This window comes from Gracilinanus agilis, chromosome 5 (genome assembly GCF_016433145.1).
Source record: "Gracilinanus agilis isolate LMUSP501 chromosome 5, AgileGrace, whole genome shotgun sequence".
Taxonomy (NCBI): domain Eukaryota; kingdom Metazoa; phylum Chordata; class Mammalia; order Didelphimorphia; family Didelphidae; genus Gracilinanus; species Gracilinanus agilis.
In genome coordinates, this window is record NC_058134.1 from 22,220,184 (window position 1) to 22,244,140 (window position 23,957).

General features: G+C 37.8%; 1 protein-coding gene across 1 annotated transcript in view; it reads left to right on the plus strand.

Annotated features, from left to right (window-relative positions):
- Window positions 1–23,957, plus strand: part of TOPAZ1 (testis and ovary specific TOPAZ 1) — a 90,501-nt gene that overhangs the window by 50,913 nt on the left and 15,631 nt on the right. The window contains exons 10-16 of the mRNA XM_044678775.1: window positions 5,732–5,883; window positions 6,098–6,190; window positions 8,588–8,703; window positions 11,101–11,167; window positions 12,691–12,865; window positions 13,401–13,501; window positions 15,767–15,932. Of these exons, the coding sequence (XP_044534710.1) occupies window positions 5,732–5,883; window positions 6,098–6,190; window positions 8,588–8,703; window positions 11,101–11,167; window positions 12,691–12,865; window positions 13,401–13,501; window positions 15,767–15,932 (870 nt within the window). The remainder of the gene's footprint in view (window positions 1–5,731; window positions 5,884–6,097; window positions 6,191–8,587; window positions 8,704–11,100; window positions 11,168–12,690; window positions 12,866–13,400; window positions 13,502–15,766; window positions 15,933–23,957) is intronic.

Genomic DNA, 23,957 nt, shown 5'->3' on the forward strand with positions numbered 1-23,957 from the left:
CTCTACAGAGATCTTAAAAGCCTGGCTCTTTGGCAGCTAGAACAAGAGGAGCAATTTGATTGTGTCTAGATACGTTAGCACTCTCTGGAATTTGTGGTTCACATGGCACTGTTAGAATATTAAGAAATCATTCTTCTACATTTGGTATAGAATTGATGACCAATCCCGTATGGGTCAAAAAGTCTTAACAATTTGTACAAAACAGAGGACAACTAGGTGGTTCAGTGGATAGAGAGCCAGGCCTAGAGAGAGGAGGTCCTGGGTTCAACTATGACCTCAGACACTCCTAGCTGTGTGACCCTGGGCAAGTCATTTAACTGCCATTGCCTAGTCCTTGCCACTCTTCTGCCTTGGAACCAATATACAGTACTGATTCTGAGATGGAAGGTAAAGTTTTAAAAAAACCAATTAGTATAAAATAGAAAACAACTTTAATCTATTCTTAAGTTGTCTGAATGATATCAAATAGTGCAAATCAAATTATTCTTTATTATTGACGCCTATCATCACTGGCCATGGTCACCTAGCCATGAAGTTGAATAGCTAATTATGTCCAAAAACCACCATGCATCAAAAAGAAGGTACTTTGATTGGACATGCTTACGTTATTCTGGGGTGAAGGACTTGGACATTTTGTACAAATCTATCACATGGAGGCACAACCATACTGGCACAAGCACAGGAGATAGAGTGGCCTCCTCTATTCAGAACTGGTCCTGGGGACAGCTGGCAAAGAACAAATTCTGGCACCCATCTGAGTTTGAAAGCACACATTCTTCTTAATAAATGCTTAGTAAATTTGGTGGTGTCTATAAGAAGTCAATCAGTAGCATGTTCTCTTTTCTATAATCTTTTTTTATATATGCTGATATTCTAAGAAAATTCTTCCTATTTAAGATATAAATAAAACTTAAATTTGACCCCTCAAAAGACCCTGTGTGACCAAAGGATTTGAACAAAGAGTTCTCAAGAACTGCAGACTGTCAATAACTATAGGAAAGCATACTCCAGATAACTAATAAGAGATGTGCACATCAAAACAACCCTGAAGTTCCATTTGACACCCAGCAAAGTGACAGAAGATAGGAATAGTCATTGTCGGAGGTATTGTGGGAAAATAAGCCCATTCAGTACATTGCGTTGGGGCTGTGGATCTGTATAGCAATTGTGGAAAGCAGTTTTGAGTCATACAAATAAAAAGGAGCCATCTGCTAAGAAAACCCCTAGAGACACCAGAATAGCTATAGCAGCCCTTCTTATGATGGCAAAGAACTGGAAGCAAATTACAGACACCCATCAGTTGAAGAATGACTAAACAGATTAGGGTACAAGTTACTGTGCTGTAAGAAATGGCAGCTATGATGAGAAGCAAAGGATCCTCATGGAATGATCTGGAGGGTAATCAGCAGAGCTGAGAGAGCAATATTCACAGTGACTACAACAAGGTAAACAAAGAAGAACAACCACAAAACAAAAGGGCACGTGGCAAAATTAAAAAGAACAAATATGGCTTCAAAGAAGAGTTATGAGGAGATAGCCTCTACCTCACAATTTCACAGAGGTGTAAGGTCCACAAGTGAGGAACATTACATATATTTTCAGATTTTTTTTAAATGTACTGACCAGTTTTGCTCATTTTTTTCTCTTCTTCCACCCACAGAGAGAGGGTGCTGGTAGAAATTTTGGCAATGTTAAAACAATAGATATCAATAATTTTTAGAAAAGACACTGCAGTGGTTGTCTACATGTAGAAGTATGAAATTGGTCAAATGAAATTGGCTTATATGTTTAATTTCCCCACTGATCTATTAGCCGGTGGTTCACCAAAAAAAAAGGCTTGTTGATACTAATCTTGATGTTTAGTTAAAAACAGATTGATTCATTTTTCATCCATAAAATGCTATGGTGTAAATCAGTGAATGATAAGTCCTTTCAGATGGCCAAAGACTTGTATTTCTCAAGCAACCAGAGAAGACTATGTGGAGACTAGTATAAATGTTAATGCTACATAAAAATAAATTACATTAAAGCTACTAGGAAGAGAAAAGTAGATCTCCTAAAGGAAATAGCATTGTCTGTTTTATAAAACACACTCTTTGGCAGTCATTTTGAACCTCTGCTACTATGTATTATATCAGTTAAATTTTAAAGTAAGGAGGGATTTCAAATAGTTCAAATAGTTTTCAAAGTTCAAATAGTTTGATGGCTAATTATACAGATGAAGGAGGTTTCTTTTTCTAATCTATTCTCATATTTCACATTAATTATCAAGGAAAACTTTCTCCATCCTCAATTCTGTTTCTTTAAGCATGCTACCTTTTTTATGCTTCAGTGTTTTCATGGCTAAATGGTCTCATTTATGTAGATCTCCCTTCCATCACAACCCAAAACTTAATAAAATTCTTGCCTCTGTTCTCCCATACTTCTTCAAAAAGTATCCAGCCAAATGTTTGGTAGTTTCCTTGTATTTAAGAGGTTCAGGAATTTTTTTTTTAATTCTCTGTGCAAAGATTATCTAAAAAAAATTTTTTTAATTTTATACAAATGCCTTCACCCTTCTATTTTTATCAAAATTTAGTTTGGTACAAGAACAGAGTATTCTCAAAAGAATTTTATGGCAAGGAGAGTGTAGATTTTGAGTAGGCACTTACTGATGTCTTTTCACATATTTTCTTGTGGCAGTACTTGAATAAATGAATAAAAAAATAATAAGCATCTACTATGTGCCAAACATTGGCAGGACAAATACTATCCCTGCTCTCAAGTAGTTTACATTCTAATAGTGGAAGAAAACATAGAGAAGTGGTGGCCAAAGAAGGGTATTTTGTTTTGGGAAAGAGGAAGTGATTGGCATGTTCTTTCCAGGTGCAGAGGAATACTGATCTGATTATGATTTTATCTGGAAAGGAAAAGGGAGTAGAATATCCATTTGACAGAAGGATAAATGGCCAGGTCTCAATAGTTTAAAAAGGTCAGTGGCAGGCAGGATAGATGTGCTTCACCTCCTCCCAAAAATATGGTTGAGGTAGAATATGAAGCGTAACTGGGACCAGGTAGATAGAGTGGGCCATTTGCTATGTGGGCTCTAGAACAAGAATCCTTACCAAACAGTCTCCACCAGCACAGTTCTCTGTGCCCTTGGTCTGGCGCAGCTGCTTTTTCCAAACTTTATCTTCTGTATGATTCTTCATATAGATTATTAAGTACTAAAGTGCTACAGTAAAAAAAAAAAAAAAATGATGGTTCCACTGCCATTCATGCTCATAATAGAGCACTCTAGAAATGTTTCCTTTCTAGTTTCCTCTGAAAGTGTTCATTCTTATCTCAAGCTTTCTACAGATCCATTTTCCCTTTCTCTGACTTTTTATGTTTTGTGAGAGGAATAATGCTCATTACTTTCCACAGTATTTGGGAAACACAAAAGAGCTAGATTTACTAGGACAATGTTGAAGGCATTACTGAACAGAGACTCCAGGGCAGCTAAGTGCCCTGTGGTAATAGAGGCTAGGAGCTAGGAAAAGTTACTTGGTTTTTTTCTGTCACAACCCCTAAAGGATCAGATGGATAAGTAGAGGTAACCAAAGGTATAGTCTAAAACCTGTCTTTAAAAGTGTTTGACAAGTAAAATTGAGATTAGAGGGGAATTGCATCAAAACTTTGCTTGTGATCTTGAAGGAAATAATGTCTTCTTGGAGCAAGCACACTATATTCTTTAGGGGCAGGGCTTTCACTCTTGTGGGAGTGGGAGAAACGTCTCATTATTGGTAATATGCTAAATAAGTCTGGTTGCAGGGTAGAGAAACTCCTCTGCAAAAGATTAAGAGGAGCAAAGCTAACAGACGGCTTGGTAGAGAGCTTTTCTGGTTGACTCCTGCAGAAGATCCACCTAACTTTGAACAGGATTTTCCTGTAACAGTAAAATTACCCAAAGAGAGGAAATGTGTGGGTGTGTAGGGGTTTTCCAGTGTGTTGCTATAGTTTCTAATTTCAGAATGAATTATTCCCTAAACTCAAGGAAATTCTTAAAAGAAAGTTCTGTTTTGTTAGGCAGAATATAGCTGCCTAAATGAAAATAGTTTTGTACCATTAAGTGGCAACCTTTAAGGTTTATCTTCATGAAAATTTTACCTGTTCCACAGTATGCCATTCTCAACTATAAACCTCATACAGTTCTATTCAAAAAAATTTTTTTCTGATTTTAACATGTTTTCTTGAAACAAAAATACTATTAGCAACTATAAAAATAGAAACAAGAAAATACCAAGCCCTGTCAGATCAATAGCCAGAAAACCTCCACTAATATTGGACTTGGTACCTAGCAAGAGAACAGTGGCATTCTTTTTTTTTTTCTCCTTCACTAGTGACATTACAAGATATTGGCATTTAAGTGCCTACTTGTACCAGACAAATGTTGGGTGCTGCAGATATAAAGACAAAAATGAAACAGCCACTGCCCTATATCAGAGAAGACAGCATAGATACATGTAACATAGACAAAGTAAAGGTAGTTCAGGGGCCAGGTAGGCACTAGCAACTTGTAGGCTTAGAGAGGGTCTTATTTAGAAGGTTCCTGTCAGAGTAATTTTTGGAGGAAACAAGGGATTCTAAGAGATGGTAAAATGGAAGAAAACATTCTAAAAATGGAGAACTCAACAAAGAGAGGACAGTGGTTATGTGTGATGAACTATAAGAGAAATTTGACTGAACTGTAGAATTCAGCAAGGAGAGTGAGCCACACTTAATGTGGCATGTCATAAATATCCATTGCTACAGAAGGAATCTGGAAAGAGAGGTCAAAAGTAAATTGTGAAGATTATAAAGAAAAGAAGAATTTGTATTTGGTCCTAGACATAGTAAGGAGTCACTTCCATCTGAGCAGGGGAGTGAATTGGTCAGACCTGAGTTTAAGAATCCTCACTGGCAGCTGTATAAAAATAGAGTGAAGAGCATAAGAGATGAATCACAGAACTCGGGTAGGATATTGTGGCTCTGGAGCATTACAGAAGAATTCAGTAAAACTTTGTTTACCTGAAGAACTTGAAGACATTGAGAGAATGATTAAAAATTTTTTTTAACTTTTTTCATTTCAATTTGTGCATGGGACCTGAATTCCAATTGTTTCTCCAATATTTGCTAGCACTGTGGGCCTCAATTTACTTATCTTTGAGTGATACTTGTAATATGTACCTCCAGTGGTGGTAAGACTCAAATGAAATAATGGGTTAAAACACTCATTATTGGTTGCTATGGTTATTACTTGGTAATAAAAATTATTTGAGATTTGTCTCATTCCAACAGTTGGCATCAGTAATATAATACAAGGAATATAGGCTATAGAGTCAGTTATCCCAGCTCTGCTGTTTATGTATGTGACTTTTTTGGGACAAGTCACTTTCTGCAGAGCTCTGTGGGCCTTGGTTTCCTTTTTTTTCTTTTTTAATTTAAAAACTCACCTTCAATCTTAGAATTAATACTGTGTATTGGTTATAAAGAAAAAGAGCTATAAGGGCTGGACAATGGGAGTTAGGTGACTTAATTTAGAAGTCACACAATTAGGAAGTGTCTGAGACCAATTTTGAAACCCAGACCTCCAGTCTCTGAGCGTGGGTCTCAAACCACTGAACCAACTAGCAGCCTCTTGTTTTGTGTTTTTTAATAAAACTTGATGAATTGTGTTTAATTAAAGAATAATAGTGTCTTAAACTTATATCATCTTAATCTTACATTTCAGTAAACCTACTTATGGAGTACTACAGAAAGTTTCCTCCTGGGGTACATTTTGAATCACAAGTGCTAAATGACCTTCTGATTTCTTTACTCAAGCACTGCTTATTGAAAGAAGTGTTTCAGGTAGTGAATATCAGCATAATGGTCAAAATGTTGGTAAGTAACTGCGAAATGCCTTTGAAAGTTTTTTCCACTAAGTGAATGTTGTTTCATAATGCATGTTTGCGTAATTTAGTGGCTTGATGTTTATGTTTATTAAATACCTCCTAGAGAACAAGTGCATTTTCAGCCTGAATTAATTTGAGAAAGCAAAAGTATCCTGAAAGAGAAATTGTGAAAATGAGTGCATCTTTTTTTTTGTTTTATCCAGCCTGCTCTAAAAGTATTAATCAAAGTATTTGAGCATGTGGCATCTATGAACTTAAGGAATGCTGTGCCAACTCTTATTGAGATATTTTGCAAGGTATGACTATTCTCCTCCCACTTTTTTTCTTTTTAATTTAAGACATGTTTATTAAAAGCAACTCCTGGCACTGAGAAAAAGAAAAATCTGGAGTGTCCCTGTGTTTATCTAGGAGGATGCATGTATATGGATAAGAAAATATAAGACAGGTTGAAGGGGGACAAAAGGAGGGAAATAAGCATCTATAAAGTACCTACTATGGGCTGAGCACTTTACAAAAATCAACTCACTTGATCTTCACATCATCCTCTGGAGTACAGATGCTGTTATCATTCCCATTGAGTAACTTGCCCAGAGTCTCAGAGCTAATAAGTGTATGAGGCTGGATTTGAACTCAAGATCTTCCAGACTCCATTCCCAGTGCTCTGTCCACTGCTGCTACTTCAATACCTACTCTAGGCCAATAAACCAGACTTGGCAGAGACCTAACAGCTAGGCTAGGAGACTCAGTGAAGGGCTTTCTGTAGAAAGTGGAACCTGAGGGGCTTTGAGAGAGAGAGAGAGAGAGAGAGAGAGAGCGAGCGAGAGTGAGAGCACATTCTAGGCCCTCAGGACAACCTGTTCTAAGCAGCAGAAATGAGAAGCTGGAATGTCAAGTCCAAAGATTGGCTGTAATGTAAGGTACTTAGAGTCAAATAATATGAAATTAGTCTGGAAAAGTGGATGAGGGACAGATTGTGAAATGACAGGCTTGGGGGGGCAGGGTGGGGAGCAGATTTTGCCCTAGAGGCAATTAGGCCAGCCACTGCACACTTAAATAGGGGAGTTACATTTCTGGGAAGAAGGGATGGATGGCTAGTCTGGAAGCAGGAAAACCAATATGGAGGCATCTTTCGTAGACTGGGTGAGGCGTGCAAGTTGTAGCTACAAAGTAAAATCTGGAGTGAAAAGGGGAAAGAAAAAGGCCTTGTTCTCTTCAGCATCTTTATGACCAGATTTTTAAATCTGGTCTTCTCTGTGGCTATGAGTGTATGTATGGATAAATAATTACCCTAGAAAGGCATTGAAGCTCAGGATGAGAAATAAGGCATAAGAGAGCTTCAAGTTACATTTGATGAATTTTAGGTCACCTGAACCAGATAAACCATTTTCTAGTGGGATCCCGAGACTGGCTTTTGCAGCTACTGATACACTGTCAATGATCTTTGTTTTGTTTTGTTTTGTTAATTTTAAACCCTTAACTTATGTGTATTGATTTATAGGTGGAAGATTGGTAAGGGTAGGCAATGGGGGTCAAGTGACTTGCCCAGGGTCACACAGCTGGGAAGTGTCTGAGGCCGGATTTGTGTCAATGATCTTTGAAAGATCAGGGGAAAGAAAGACCATGAAGCAGAGAAGAGAAATACTGCTGATTTTTCAAAAAAGGAAAGAGAAATTGACTTCAATTCCAGGGAATATCCTAGCCATGATCATTAAAGAAAAGATTAGATCTAGAAAAAGGAAGTAGTAATTTCTGAAAGAGCACATCCTAATGAAGATCAGATTGTGCCAGACTAATTTTTGTTCCTTTTTTAAACAGGATTACTAAATTCCCATGTCAGCAGATCAAACTCCAGACATTAGCAAAGCATTTGATATTGTATCTCATACTTTTATGGAAAAGATAGAGAAATGAGGATTAGACAATAATTACATTCAAAGAATCGTGGTTGAAGATTAATGAAAGAGTGTCTTTAGGGCATAATCTGGAGCAGATAGGATAGAATGGGTTCAAGAATACATATAGAGGAGCATCCAGGTAGCACAATGGATAGAGCATCAGGTCTGGAGTCTGAAGGACCTGAGTTCAAATCTTGCTTCAGACACTTTTTAGCTGTATGATCATGGACAAGTCATTTAACCCCCATTACCTACCCCTTACTGGTCTTCTGTCTCAGCATTGGTAAGGATTTTTTAAAAAATACATGTAGAAGAGTCTTGCCTTTTCTCACAGAAGAAAGTGGCACTTCTTAACAAGTTAGAAGAAAGAGATTGGAGGGGGAAGACTTAAATACCCATACTGTGTGTCTATGCTTGCTCCCACAGCCTTATCATGCTTTTTTTTCTACTTTAAACATTTACTAATATTCGTTTTTAACATGGTTACCTTATCATGCTTTTAATAACCATATTGTTTTCAAAATGGCCTTGTTCTCTTCAGCATCTTTATGACCAGATTTTTAAACCTATTAACAACTTCTCTGCCTACAAATAGTATTTCTTACATACTGTATTTTTTCGCTAATTCTTTCCTGATCCCAATAGGCTCCATGCTCATTCTTTTTGGCAATTAAAAAAAATTCTCTAAGACTGGGATATTTAACAGCTGAAGGAAAAGAATGGCTGAATACTTATTTTTTGTCTCAATGTTTACAGGAGAAAGTATTAAAAACATTTTTTTCTCTTCCTACTTTACAGCTTGTAGAAGCTGGGATGATTCTTGACTCTGAACATTTTAACTATCTCATTAAGCTCTTATACCAAGTACAGGCTTCCAAACAAGAAATAAATGCTGTCCTAGAAATGAAATCCAGGTGAGAAAGTTGTTCGTATAAAAATACCAAAAATGTCTTTATTTCAGGTTTGGAAATAAATTCAAAAGTTAAGACACCACCCCAAAATTGTAGTTGATCACAAACCATTTATTATCTTATACAAGTGTAAGCCTCATACTCAGGACCTGGCCAAATGGTGCACATACAAGTTTAAAAAATCAGTCACATACTGCCTCCCTTTTGTCTACCTCCCCTAAAGCCACATCAACCAACCATTCTGTGTGCCCTTAACTAGCAGGCTGCTTGAACAGTTCTTTGATCCTCGAGGCTCTCCCTCCACCATCTCCATTTTTTCTCTCAGTGGAATTTTATACGTTTACCTTCCCATTTTTCTTCTGTTTCCTACCACTTCACAGTTTAGACACTTTTAATTTTAATCTAGATTGGTTTACACTCAAATCCATGTGAGTACCTAGATGACACCTTCAGAATTGACATAAATCTTCATTCTATCTCTTCATCCATCTCAATTAAACTTCCTTTATTTTTTCAGACTTCATCATTCATGATGTTTTGTATTTTAAATCCTCATTCAGGTTTATTTTAGTTTTACTTTTGTGATGAAAAGCATTGAGTTGCAGGGGATACAGAGCTGGCCTTAGGCAAAGTCCAAAAGAGAAAGTTCCATAAGCCCTTGGGCTGTAGGGGGGACTCCTCCCCCCACCCCCAGGTCTCTCAACTCTGGGTCACAGGCCTCTCCCTGTGACTGTACCTTGTAGACAGAGCAGGAACAGAGGATACTTCTCACCTAACATTCTCTATCCTAACTAATCAGCCTAGTCCCCCAAATACCATATTTTAGCAGTAATGCTCCAGTCTTCTTTGCCAGTTTGCATTATTAGAGGTATATTAGAGGTATATTATGATCCTATAATCTTAAGTAGTGGTATTAGAGACCTGTAGTAGCATTAGAAAAATCTGATTCAAACTCTTCCTTTACATGTGAGGAAAGGAAGGTCTGTTCCAGGTGTAGCCTTCTTTGATTCTATAAAGAGGTCTTTATATCCTGCCCTAGATACCAAACATTCTTAAATGGTTTTTTAGTTCAATTTTATTTTTCTCAATGAACAAAAATCCATTGTCTTTTTTCCTTCCTACCTCTCCTCCATCACCTTGTTGAGAAAGAAAGAATAACATAACCATTACAAACAACATTCATGTTTTGAAAGGAAAATTTTTTCTGAGTTCTCAACAAGTGATTAAATAATAAACTTTTAGAATGTAGCCCACTTGTAGGTCAGGGGATTCTAATTTGTTTTCCTTATCAGCAGACAGTAGTGATACAGGTATCATTGCCTCTGGGCCATTCACACAGCCTCATTTGAACCAGTGTCGTCCCAGTTTAGGTCTTGAAGAGTGACTGTCCCCCACCCTTAGAGCCCAAGGAATGCTGCCAGCCAGATGTAAAAAGAGCTTTTCCCTAATATATATGCAAATCAGGCTTCCATCAAGGTAGCACCAGATGGTCAAGAGAGACACTGATGCGCAGGAGGACAACCCCATACTTATCCAGAGCTTCCTTTTTAAGAGATTTTCAGTTAAGTTAAGTTAAGATTTTCCCTGTCCCCCAAAATGAGGTGAGAAAAATAGGAAAACAGAACACATGTACCATTCACAATCAAAGCCAATTCCTCCATTGGCCTATCCAGAAACAGACATCTTGCTCTCCACCTTGAGCCTCTCACCTTTCTGTCAGCAGCTTCCCTATAGATTTCTAATCTGCTGTGATCCTCAACAGCTATAGACCCATGAACACTCCCCAGACCCCCCCATAACTGAAAACCATACTAATTGTTAAAGGAGGATTCATTTGCATATCTGAAGACTTGGGAAATCACCATTTTAAGGTGATTAACAACTATCTTTTTTGCCATTAATGCCTTTTTTTTCCCTGTTGCAATTTTCAAGATCAGTGGTTCCCAAACTTTTTTGGCCCACCACCCCCTTTCCAGAAAAAAATATTACTTAGCCCCCTGGAAATTAATTTTTTTTTATTTTAATAGCAATTAATAGGAAAGATAAATGCACCTGTGGCCATCACCACCAAATGGATTGCTGCGGCACCCACCAGGGGGTGATAACGCCCACTTTGGTTGGGAATCACTGTTCTAGATCATTGTATAGAAACAAATGCGATGATATATTTGAAATAAATTTTAGTTTGAAATTTTTTAATAACTCAAAAAAACATTTCTTAAAACCCTTGGGTCTGGAAATTACTGGCTAGAACATTTTTTAGAGATTAGAAACTTCTGTAGTATCTTGAAATTTGTTAAAGGTGAAACTCATGTAAATGTTTTGAAAACCTTGTGGCCAAGATATTAATAACTCTTATTAATGAGTATAAGAGTAATTTGCCTTTTCCCACTGTTAAAGGTTACGGGTGAGACAGTTTAAAAAGAATTGGCTCTCTGACTTAAATTCAGCAATTACTGAAATAGAGGTAAGTAACCTATATTTTTAGAATTTTTGTTGTTTTTAGACAAATTGTATATTTTCTATTCATACAACAAAAATGCAAAGAAATTGTTTAATTGTAGCTTTAACTTAAAAATTTGGGAAATCAAGGAAGAATTGTCAAATTTTTAGCAAGCCAAAATTGAATAATTGTTTTGGAATACACTTAAGACTTTTAACACTCATTTCTGTATCATCTAGGTTTTTGTTTTTTTTTTAAACTTGGGAAAATAAACTTCGTTTTAACTTGAAAATGCAGTCTATTAAAGAGAATAGTTGGTGGGCAGTTTCCAAGCTTCAGGTTCTAAATTGTTTTTATTATGATGGCCCAGCCATTGATTTAGTAGTTGTGTGCATAAAGCAGGGTTGGCGTTACTTATATGGTGGTGCTTTTAATCAGTATATACCACCTAAAGTTGTTCATTGGTACTGTGAAAATGGAACATTAGATGAAACACAACTACTCTCTAGGAATAATATCATAAACATTTTAAATGGATGATCAACTGAACAATATTAAAGTAGGAGTTTTGTTATTGTTCAGTTGCTTAAGTCATGACCTATACTTCATGACCCCATTTGGGGTTTCCTTGGCAAAGATCCTAAAATGGTTTGCCATTTCCTTCTTCAGCTCCTTCAACACATAAAGGAACTAAGGAAAAGCAGATTAGCAGCTTGCCCAACATCACACATCTAATAAGTATCTGAGGCCTGATTTGAACTTGAGTCTTCCTGACTCCATCCTGGCACTCTTATGTACTAACTACTTATATTCTTCAAATTAGGAATTTATCACATTCATGTGTAGGAAGCATTTTTAGTGCATGCTTGTATCACTAAATAAAAGTATCTCAATTCAGATCTTTAAAGTATGTAGAATAAGAATTGTGACCTTTAGCACATTTTTTCAATACAGATTTTATAGCAAACTAATATTTTATCAGTAAGTATACTCTTCTCTAAAAATACCTACTACAAATATTTACTTCATCCTTAAAGGTCATTTTTATGTCTTTGGGCAACATTTTTTTCTGTGATAATGTATTCTAGTTACATAATAGAAATGAGTGAGAAAATAGGATTTTGTTTGCAGAGATGTGTTTTGCAACCAATTTTCTGAGAACATATCAATACAATCTTGTATATTTGAAAATTTGGGCAGAAACCACTTCTTTACATTCATAAATCCCAAGTTATGGGAAAAAATAGTTTAAACTAATAAAGTTTTAGCAGTTTATATATATATTGCTAATCTGAAAACCTAGTTCTATGAAACCTACCCCATCTTGCTATTCAGGACAGAGGGTATCATTGCTGAGTTCAGAAGAGTTTGAACATTTAAATGGGCAACTCAATTATTATAAATTCTAATTAACTCCTGAATTCATGAGGATTTATTATATTCAGAAAAGAGAGATGCACTTTAACTTAGCATAGAGTTGAAATGCTTATTAAAGGTTTTATTCAATTTTGTATATGTAATCATTTTTTTCTATCATCTCTTAACAGCATTGTAAAGAAAAAGGTGACTGGGCTAGCCTGGGAAATTTTTACATTAATGTAAAAATAGGTTGTGAAAAATTTGCAGATCTTGAGAGATTTTCAGCTTACATTGCTAGCGCATTAACAAAAGATTACAAGGAAGAAAGACAAGGAATTCCTTTTTGTGAATTTGCTGATACAGGTAAAAGTTGGCCATTGTGGTGTCTTGAGAACTAGGTGATGCAGACATTAGCTCTCAGGCTTAACGAGACCAGGGGGAGAGCTTGTGGGCCCCTTTCAATGCCATAAAATGAAGAGGAAGCCCACTTGCACAACTTACTCTGACCTGCAGACATTGCTTCTTTAAATGGCATGTGTTAACTACAAGTGCATTTATTAACTAAATTACATGCAAATTACACGAATGACTGTTTTTAAATCAAGGATTCTAGCATTCTATTCTCCACTGTTTCGTAAACCTTCTTTTCCTTATCATTTGAAGTAACAGCAGTGATGCTGGTGAATTGGGATGAGCATAAGAAATCGCATTGTTTCTTCCTGATTTAATTCCCCAATAACTGAAGAAAATATGAAGTCTCACCTAATTTGACCTTATTTCAGATCCTATGTTGGTTACTATAAGATATTAAAATAATGACTTCGATATTATTTTAATATAGTTTGTACATGTTATGTTGCTATTTCACATTGTTACATTATAACTATTTACTTTTCAGTTAGCAAAGATCCCCAAAACAGTGAGATTGATAAAACTTTACTGGGAAGAATTGGGATCAGTGTAATCTACTTTTATCACAAACTACTCCAGTGGTCTAAGGTATTTCATTGGAGGGGATGGGGAATGTTTTGTTTTGGGGATGAATTGTGTCCATTTAAAAATTTTAGATAATTAATAGTTTTCAAGCCCAAACTCTGTACTTTTTATGGAAGACAAAAATAGTCCAGGCAGATAGGTGATGAGTTGGAGAAGACCAGGGATGTAAAAAGGTCAGAAGAAACAATACTTCCATAATATGGCATAAGTCATAGCTGTTTTAAAGACCCATCTGCTCAGTCTTGGAATCTTAACCCAAAGTACACAGAAATTTAATAAAGTCCTTTCTAATGTGTTACTTTTCTTATGAGATAATGACAAAATTAGCTGGGCTTGGTCCGAGTGACTAGAGGACAGTTATATTTCCCCTTAAAACCTACCCAACATATATCTTGGTGTTAAAAGATTGACTTCTGGCATCAGAACATAAGACCTTCTTTGAGTGTTGTCCTTAACCTGCTAACTGTGCTTATTATAATGTCAGTCTCCATAAATCCTTAAGAAATGGAAGCCTACTCTTTGGGACAAAAAAGAACCTCAGTATTCATGTCACAGAATACAACACATTGTATTCTGTGACTTGAGGGAAATAGTTTAAAGGGGAATAGTCTAAAGAGAAAGAAAGAAAGAAAGAAAGTGACCTTCCCTGGCTCAGGTTCTATAATGTATTTTGTACCACTGCCTTCTCCAATAAGGTTATTTTGTACTGTCTAAATTGCCATGCATTATGGTAAATCAGAGTTCAAATCCTACCTCAGATACTTAGTATGTGACCCTAAGCAAGTTATTTAAACTTTCTCATTTCTATAACATGTGAAGTAAAAAATAGCACCTACCTCCAAAAAAAGAGACAATATATGTAAAGCATTTTAAAGACCTTCAAGCACATACAAATGCTATGTGTTATTGTTATTAAACACAGAGGTAATCACATTTCCCTTATAAAACCAATGTTTAAGAAAGAATCTATTCCTGAGGTTAACCTTTGAGTTCCTTCCAATTACCTTTTAAGACTAAAATCCCACCTACTTCAATAATATCTTAAGAACCTCAAATATTAAGAATATTTTTTAATGCTTATCTTCTCTCTTAGAATCAATACTACGTGTACTGCTTCCAAGGCAGAAGAGTGGCAAGGGCTAGATAATGGAGGTTGCATAACTTTTCCAGTGTCACACAGCTAGGAAGTGTCTGAAACCAAATTTGAACCCAGGGCCTCCCATATCTTGGCCTGGCTTTCAATCCACTGAGCCACCCAACTGCCCCCCTAAAAATATTTTTAATAGAAGTTTATGTGGTTTCCATAAAATGGTTAAATTTCTTTGATTGTTAATTAAGATACATCTCTGTTTCCTGGCTTTCTTCAAGTCCCAGCCAAAAATCCCACCTTCAACAGAAAGCCTTTTCCAATCCTCTCCCCCCGCCATAATTTAGTTCCCTCCCTATTGATGATTCCAATTCTATCGGTAGCTTGTTTGTACAGTTTTTTGTATGTTGTCTTCTTCACTAGACTGAGCCCCTCAGGGGCCAGGACTGTCTTACATTTCTTTGTACCCTATTTACTTCTGGCAATTGACATTGTGTTACTCAGTTGAATACAATTCTTGAGGTCTGTCCTCTGTGGAGCTCCAAGAGGTCAATCGGTGTGACAATATTATGTGACTTTCCATAGATAAGTTGTTGTACTGTGTGGTTTTCAGGGATTTCTATATAGCTCAAAGTATTCTTGGTCCCTCATATTGACACCCAACCATCTTTGAGATCCCCTCACAAGAATGGGTACTATATTAAAGGACTCTTTAGAATTTATATGCCTCCATGCTAGCAGGAAAGAAAATTTTTATATGTTTCAATTTGGCAATATTCTTAATTCTATATGGTAGAGAAAAAACCAGGATACAGATTTTCTTGTTGTTATCTAGATTTAAAGGAACAATCAATGGTAAATAAGAAATACAGATAATCTAAAGCCTAATTTGGGCTATGTTTCTCTTTTAGTAGACCTTTATCCGAATTGATTTTTAAAAGGCAAATTTTGACAAAACATGGTTATTTTGGCTTTTTTGTTATTTGAGTGGCTAAATCTACCCTCTAATTGAACAACTAGTTACTGTTGAAACACCTCAAAAGTGATCCAATGCTAAAGATAGTAAAGTTCTAGATAATTCAGACATTGAAAAATTGTACCAATAAGAAGTGAGTAACTATAACTCTAAATGTCTAGAGCAATATAGTCAAGTTAGTTTGTTTTCTTTGTTTTTGCTCTAGGGAAAGAAGGTGCTTGATAAACTGCATGAGCTGAAAATCCATTTCACAAGTTTAAAAGGGCTTGCTGGCCCTGAGAAATTAGCATCACGATGCCAAATTGTTAATGTAGCGGCAGAAATTTTTCTTAAAAGTGGAAGTATAGATGGCGCCATTTGGGTATTGAGGGGTAAGTTCATGTTTGCATGCTCCAAGTATAAAGGAATTGAGATTGTATTTTAGTCTGTATGCCAATGGACATTTTCCTTGTATGGAATTATAATGTTGATCTGATTCTTGTTCCCTGAGTCCAATGGAAATTTGGTGGGATGCAGATTGGCACTTGGTAGCAAGGCAGATACTAAGGTGCTTGTGCTGCCCAGGCCCTGGTGTGGTGGTGGAAGACTGGATGGGGATAGTCAGGGCAAGGATTGACCCAGAGTTGAATGGGTTAAGTAAAGGTTCTTTGAACCACTTAGTTTTATCTAAGATTGGAAAACATTGTTCTTTGTATCAGACATACAATCCCTACCTAACTAAATGGGATTTATTTCAGTATGATTTTCCCCTGAAGTTGTTGAAAATGCATCTACTTGTTGTAAAGAATATGGTTTGGATGAAAAGAGACGGAGACAGAGAGGGAGGAAGGGAGAGCGAGAGAGAGAGAAAGAGAGAATAAATATATGGTTAGGCCCAGGTGGCCTTCAAGGGCCTTTTTAACTTTGACATTGTGATCCTTTACCTGGGAACTTGTCACCATTCTTAGATTAAAATGGTCATGGCTCTGTGGCCCATCTTTGAAATCTGGGTCAGATACCATAGACTGGGCAGGTGTTGAACATCTGGATCTGCAGGGCAGAGAGCACAAGCTGAGGATTAATGCCTCCTAGAGGGGTCACACAGAATGCCAAGGAAGATAGCTAACCACAGAAAGTAGAAATGCCAACTCCTGTTGGTGGAGTTGATTTAGAGGTAGAAGCAAGGATAAGGACAGAATATTAAAGATGGAAAGATCACAGTCATTCTTGTTTCTTAAAAGGGATAATGGATGCCATTTGTTTAGACCTACACACCTATTTCTAAAATTATCAGAGAACCATAAGACTTCAATGGCCATACATGGAAAGAATTCCCCATTGTTATATAAGGGATTGTCCAGCCATTCCATCACTAACAAAGACCCTCAGGCTTACACTTTGGAAATTATTTTCAGCCCTCCATTCCCATTTGTTAACCCATAGCCATAGTTCTACCAATTCTCTCTATGATATTTCAGAAATAGATAATTTTCTTTTATTTCTAAATCTCTGGAGACCCTTGTTGCCTTCTGCTTTCTGTGTAATAGCATGTCCCTAACCAGTTTCTCTACCTCCATTCTTTCTACTTCAAATCCTGCCACAGTCAGTCACTGCACTTATTAAGCACCCACTGTGTACCAGTGCTAAAAATACAAAGAAAGATAAATGATGACCTCTATCCTTGAGGACCTCACAACGAATGGTGAAGACAGTGTGCAGAAATAACTGTGTACCAATAAGCTGCATAAAGAATCAGTCGGAAGTAATCAACAGAGGGAAGGCACTGGAATTGAGGAGGTTTAAGAAAGGCAGGATTTTACCTGAGACTTGAAGGAAACCAGGAGATAGAGGTGAGGAAGAAGAGTATTCCAGGCAATGGAAGACAGCCAGAGAGAATGCCCTTAAGCTAGGAGATGGAGGGTCTTGTTCACAAAACAACCAGTAGGCCAGTGTCACTAGAGTGTACGATAATTGGAACAGGATGAGGAATAAGAGACCTGGAAAGGTAGAGGGAGGGGAGAGTAGGTTATGAAAAGCTTTGAATGCCAGGGGAATTTTTTTTATCACAGAGGTGATAAAAGAGCCCCTAGATTTGGAGGGGTGTGGGGGAATGGCATTTGAGAATTGGCATAGAAATGAGATGATAATTGAATCCAAGGGAGCTGATGAGATCACCAGGTAAAACAATATAGAGGGAGAAGAGGCAAGGGCCTAAAATAGTCATGTGGGATGGTTAACAGACACAAACTGGATGAAGATTCAGCAAAGACGACTGAAAAAGGGCATAGAGGTGTAGGAGGAGACCAAGAAAGAACATTGATTCAGAAGCCTAGAAAGAAGACAGTTTCAAGAAGGGGATGATTGACTATGTCAGAGGCTATAGAAAGGTCAGGAAGGATGAGGATTAAGAAAAGGCCACTGGATTTGGCAAATAAGAGATGGTTAGTAACTTTGGATAAAGCAGTCTGGGTTGAATTATGAGACTAGAAGCCAGAATCCAGAGAGTTAAGGAGAAAGTGAAGGTACTTATTGTAATGACTTTCTCAAAGAATTTAACCACAAAAGGCAGGAGAGAATTGGGGCAGTAGTGGAGACAGCTGCATCAAGTTTTGTTGTTTTTTTAAGAGTTGGGTAGATATGAGCATGTGTATAGGCAGGGAGAAATCGAAGATAAGTCAGAGAGTGAGGAGGATAGAGGAAGCAGTCTGCTGGAGAAGTCTGGGAAGGAGGGCCACTTGTGCATGTAGTGGGGTTGCCAAATTTGGCAAAGAAAAGAGCCCTCTTCATGTGAGTCAGAGTGAAGGAAGAGGCAGGGGCAAAAGGCATCAGGGTGATAAGTGAGGTGAGGAAGGGGAGAAGATGAAGGTCTCAGCAAATGGCCTTCATTTTTTTGTTTTCGTTTTTTTCTTCAGTAAAATATGAGAAAGTTTGAGGAGAGTTGAAAAGATTTGAAAGAGCCACTATGGGGACTGAGTTACTGAATTAATTAGGAAGGTGTAAGAAAGTTGCCATATAGCACCGAGAGCCTGGTTTGAGGATTATGGAGCATAAATGTGTAGTGAACCCAGGCAAGAAGACAGTTGCATGATTTCTCCACCATCATTCAGCAGCACATGCCTAGGAGCAGAGGTAGCAGATAGTAAGGATGATCTAAGGCTGAGGCTTATCAGGGCAAGATCAATGATATGATGGGAAGCAAGAGACTCAAGAGATCAGTATAGAAATGAGCTGGACCAAGGATTGGGGAAGGAGGCAAGGGAGCCTGGGAAAAAACTGGCAGGTCAAGAGATCTTTAATTACCATGTGGACATAAAACAGGATTTGGGGATGGGCAAACATAATAAGAAAATGGAGTGACAATAGACTGACCAAATAAGGAATTTCTGAGTTCACATAGAGGTGGTATATTTGTGGGTGACGGCAAATTCAAAGTTACAACCACCTTGAATAGCCAATGGTAATTCCAGAAGAGGAAATAAACACCCATCCCTCTTCTTGTAGGAAGAGGTAGGGAATTAAGGAACCAAAAAGTGCCATAAGCTGCCAGACAGCCAGGGTGTGGGGGGGTGACAGTGTTGCTTAACTGTTTGACTAGGTTACAGTATCAAGAAAGCACTTATGTAAAAGCAAAAGGCATCAATAAAACTTTTTAAAATTTGGCCTTGTGTCATTCTCATTTATGTATATGTCTTATCTTTCTTTAATAATACACTGTAAACTTCTTAAGCTTAAGGTCAAGGACTATTTTTTCATATTTTGTATCTCTAGGACCACTGAAGGGGCTTAATAAATATTAAATACGGGACAGCTAAATGACTCAGAGAATAGTGCAGGTTCAGAAATCCAGAGTTCAAATCTGTTCTCAGACATTTACTAACTGTATGACCCTGGGCAAGTCACTTAGACTTAGTTTCCTCATCTTTAAAATGGACTTATAAAATGGAGATGAAGATAATAATAATAGCATTAGCCTTCTAGAGTCATTGTAAAATAAAATGATAAAATATTTGTAAAGTACTTTGAAAACCTTAAAGACCTATAAATACTGACAAATAGCATACTATATATAAAATGTGTTCTGAATGTAAAGGGCATCAGTTATAATATCTGTTATAATAATATAAAGTAAATTAGTCCTATAAATATCAAGTTATATGTCCTTGTGATAGGAAAATGTAAAAACAGGAAGCTATTAAGAGATTTATTGAGTTATACTTCTAAAGGTCCGAGTCACCTTAAATCACAGATACTAGACATTAAGCATGTGACAAAGGAAGCTTGGCCACCTTCCCCATACTCTTTCCCCCTCATCTACCCCTGACTCCCAAGTACAAAGTCATACTGTGTCTGTCTTCTATCATTCTGCTTCCAGTGGTCAGGTGCGGGGGGGTAGTCCAACAGAAGCTTATTTACTAAAAGTTGGAAGCTGTGAATAGCCTTATAGCTTTGACATAAAAACATGTCCATTCCAGGAAAATTGTATAAAATCTTTGGAAACTCTATTAAGTCCAGCATCAAACCCTTGAGTAGCTTGAGCCCTAGAATGCACCTTTACCCAGTCCTCTAATTCAGAACCTTCTGCCTCTTGACTCAACTCAGCATTTTGTATCCCCAGTAACAGACTCCAGTTCTTCAGCCAATCCTCCATTTCCTAAGCAAGAACTTTTTTGCCATGATATTTTCTTCTGCAGCTCGTGTCTCAGCCCCTCCCAGCCACGGTCACAGACTACTGCTTTTGACCACCCTGTGCCTACTCCAACCCCCCATCTCCTGGAACTTGGAACTTAGATTCTGCTTCTTTCTCTTCTTTCTGCCATTTGCCCTTTAGCCATTTCACAGAGAGAAAGAGCAGGGCACTGGCAGTCTAGGAAGCAAAGCATGCCCAAGTGCTTGGTCATCAGATTTCCCCAGACATTCCATTGAAAGAACTGAATTGGATGTGGCCTGAGAAAAATTAGTGAATCTTGGAGCAGAGCCATTAGTGAGAATGAGAGTGGCAGAAAGCAGGGGGAAGTTGGGGGGTGGAAGGGAGTACTGCTGAGCCTGGGTCTCCTGTCACCTCCTGTAGTCCCACTTCATGCTCCAGTTCTGATGGGGGCTGGGGAGTAGCACACACCTTAACCCCAAACTGAGGAACCAAAAGCTGTGCTCGAGAATGTGGCTGAGAGCCATCTTTGGGAATTCTAGGCACAACCAGAGCCAATTATCCAGAGAAATATGGCATCCAGTACATGGCACCCTCATCATTTTTGCATTTCATTTTCATCCCAGGGACTCAGTGTCTGCTCCACCCCGGCTCCCACAGGCCTGCACAAACCAGAACCTAGGCAGGGGAAACGTTTCTAAATGGAGAGGATCTTGTCTAAATTTCTTACCATCTGAAATGGATCTCTCTACTTGTTTCTCAAAGTCTCTGCAATCTGACTTCTGCCTTCGTCATTCAACTAAAACTACCCTTTCAATACTTCTCATTCTCTTTTTTTAATTATATATTTTTCAGTCAGAAAAATTCTACTTTCTTTCTCTTTTGTCCCACCCACTCCCCTAGGCAGAAGGAATGGAAGTCTAGGTGGAAGTCTTGAGGTGTAGAAGAGGGAGCTCAGGCTAGATGTGTTAATTTCTCCATAAATCAGATGTCTTTGTTATGGGAAAGGAAGTAATAAGCATTTATCAAATGCCTCCCATTTATTAAACGCCAGGCACTATGCAGAGTACTTTGCAATCTTTGGATCCTCACAACAACCCTGGGAAGTTACGACCCCTCTTTTACAGGTAAGGAAATTGAGGCAGATAGAGATTAAGTGACTTGCCCAGGGTCACACTAGTAAGTGTCTGAGTTTTTATTTGAATTCACATCTTCCTGACTCCAGATCCAGCACTCTATGTATTGTGGCAACCCCCCAGGTGCTGAGTAAGTGAGCTGAAGGGAAAGATGGCAGGGAAGATGAATATGCATAGGGGCACAATTGGGGACTGTTAGTGGGCCCAGCTGGCCCAGTTAATAGCTTGGGGAGACAAGGGATCCAGAGTCAAAACTGACAGAAACATTATAGGAAAGGGTAGGGAGAAGAAAGATTCAAGGGTCAGGGAAAAGGCAAGAACAAAGATGATAAAGTTGGCAAACAGGAAGAATTGGACTGGGTCAAATGGTAAAGATGGCATGGAAGTAACCAGGGTAGGGTAGAAAAATACAGAACAAGAGTTGAGCACTTTGACTTGGACGCATAGGGTTGGTGTTCCAAAAGTCATCCACATAAATATTGTAGTCTCCACGGAGGAGGGCAAAGAATAGAATAAAAACCAAACTCCTTGAGAAAGGAAGAAAAATGACTATAAGGCTGATATATCCACAAAGATGGTGTGAATTGAAACTATAGTGAGTCCAGAACAGAAGGTTGCAGTTTCCTTACCCGTTAGGCCAGGGCAAGTGATTGCTGGTCAAGGATTGTCAGTAGTGGCAGATAGAAGGGTTATCTGGTGAGAGAGGCAGTCTCAATCTCCACCTGGCTTCAAATTCATATTCCTAAAACCTGAGCCTAACTAGAGCACTCCTTTGCTTAAAAATCTTCAACAGCTACTTATTTTTATAAGATAAAATTACAGACTCATCATCTTGGCATTTCAAGCTCTCTGCAATCTGACTCCCATTTCCTTTTCTAGATTTATTTCACAAATCACCCTCCTTCCCCACCCCCAACACATACACACAATCTGTTGTAACCAAACTGTATTCCTAGCTCTTCTCCAAACTTGACATTCCATCCCTTGTCATGGTGCCTTACCAAAACCTTGCCTGGGGTGCACTTCCTGATCACCTCTGCTTTTTAGAATATCTGGCTCTGAAATCTCAGCCAGGCTGTTACCTCTGGTGGGAAGATGTGCCTGACCCACTGTTAATGCTTTTTTCCTTGTGTTTCTTACCTTGTCTTTTCTTGCCTGTGTCTATATTATTATCTCCTTCACTTCCCTCACCTCTGAAAGAATGTAAGTTCCTTAAAGATAACAATTATTTCATTTTCATTTTCATATTCCCAGCGCCACATAGCCGAGGTTAATAAAAGTTTATTGAATTAAGTTCTGTCCCTCTTGATCACAGTGCTTTAGAGGAGCTGAGAGATTTACAGTGACGAGTTGGGAGTGTCTTTTTAAGGTGGTCTCCAGACCAGGGTGGTATGGTGCTTCTTTTGTCCTTTACAACCTTTTTTGGTATTGATAATGGTAGATAGAAGACAGAACAAATCACTAGAATAACTACTGTCTCCATTTCTGCTGAAATAGAAATACTTTTTATTTCAGCCCTTTAGTATCTAAATGCCAAATTTGTGCTTTTGTATAACTTTTCTCTAATAGGTCTAAATAGACAAAAGGCAATAGAGTTGTTGGTCTTTTAAAGTAAATATGAAGAGCTTTTTATATCTTCCCATGTTTTTGTTCCCCATTGTTAAAAAAGGGTTTGTTTGCCAGTACTGCTGTTGGTTAAAAAACAACAACAAACTTTTTGATCTCCAAAGGGCGATTATGCACTTGCTTCAAGGATAGGTAAAAAAGAAGCTATGAGACAATATTCTGTGTTAGCACTAAGCTAGGTAGGAAACATTGACTGGGAAGAAAAGAGCTTTCCAGCCGAGACTTGAGAAGTATCCCTTTGGATTTATACCAGCAGGATACCATCCTCCCTCCAGTTCCCTTTCTCCCACCCCATTCCACAGTAATGTTCTACAATGGATTCTCTCTTTACCATCACATATTTGGCTGAAAAAATGTTGAGAGTATAAACTGCCACCGTGTAAACAATTGGTGGTTGATTATGAAAATACATTTTGACTCAGTTGAGTGATATAAAAATTCTCTTCCAACAAAGTGTTTCCTATTCTTACATAAAAATTATTGAAGATTTCTTGAAAGATAAAGCAACAAATAACCTTGTTCAATAACTCTCTGCTCAGAAACATCAAGTATATTAAACCAGGAGATGCATGATTCCCAAAGGTGTTCACCACTGTGATAAGAGACCCAGCACAGACTCCAATTTTAAAAGAGATTCCATATGGATGATGAGATCCTCCAGATGTTCTTTTTTGCATTTGACATTCTGGTTGCATCATGTGCCAAAACATTGCTTTGCAGAGCCTCCCAGAAGAAATCCATTCACCCAAAGCAGTTTTACCTGGTTGTCCATGCAGGAAAACTGAGTGGATGCAGGACTTCCATTGACTAGACCACCTATTAAGCTTGTCCATCAAATAAGTGTATCTGAGGCAGACTATAAATAGATAAATTGGACCCACAATTTAAGCTCCTTTAAACAAGGCTCCTTTAATGACACGGCTTCTTCCAGAAATAAAAGACCCAACTTTTTTTACTACCAGTGTTACACTGTTTTTTGTATAGTTGTAAGACATGAAACACAACAGTCT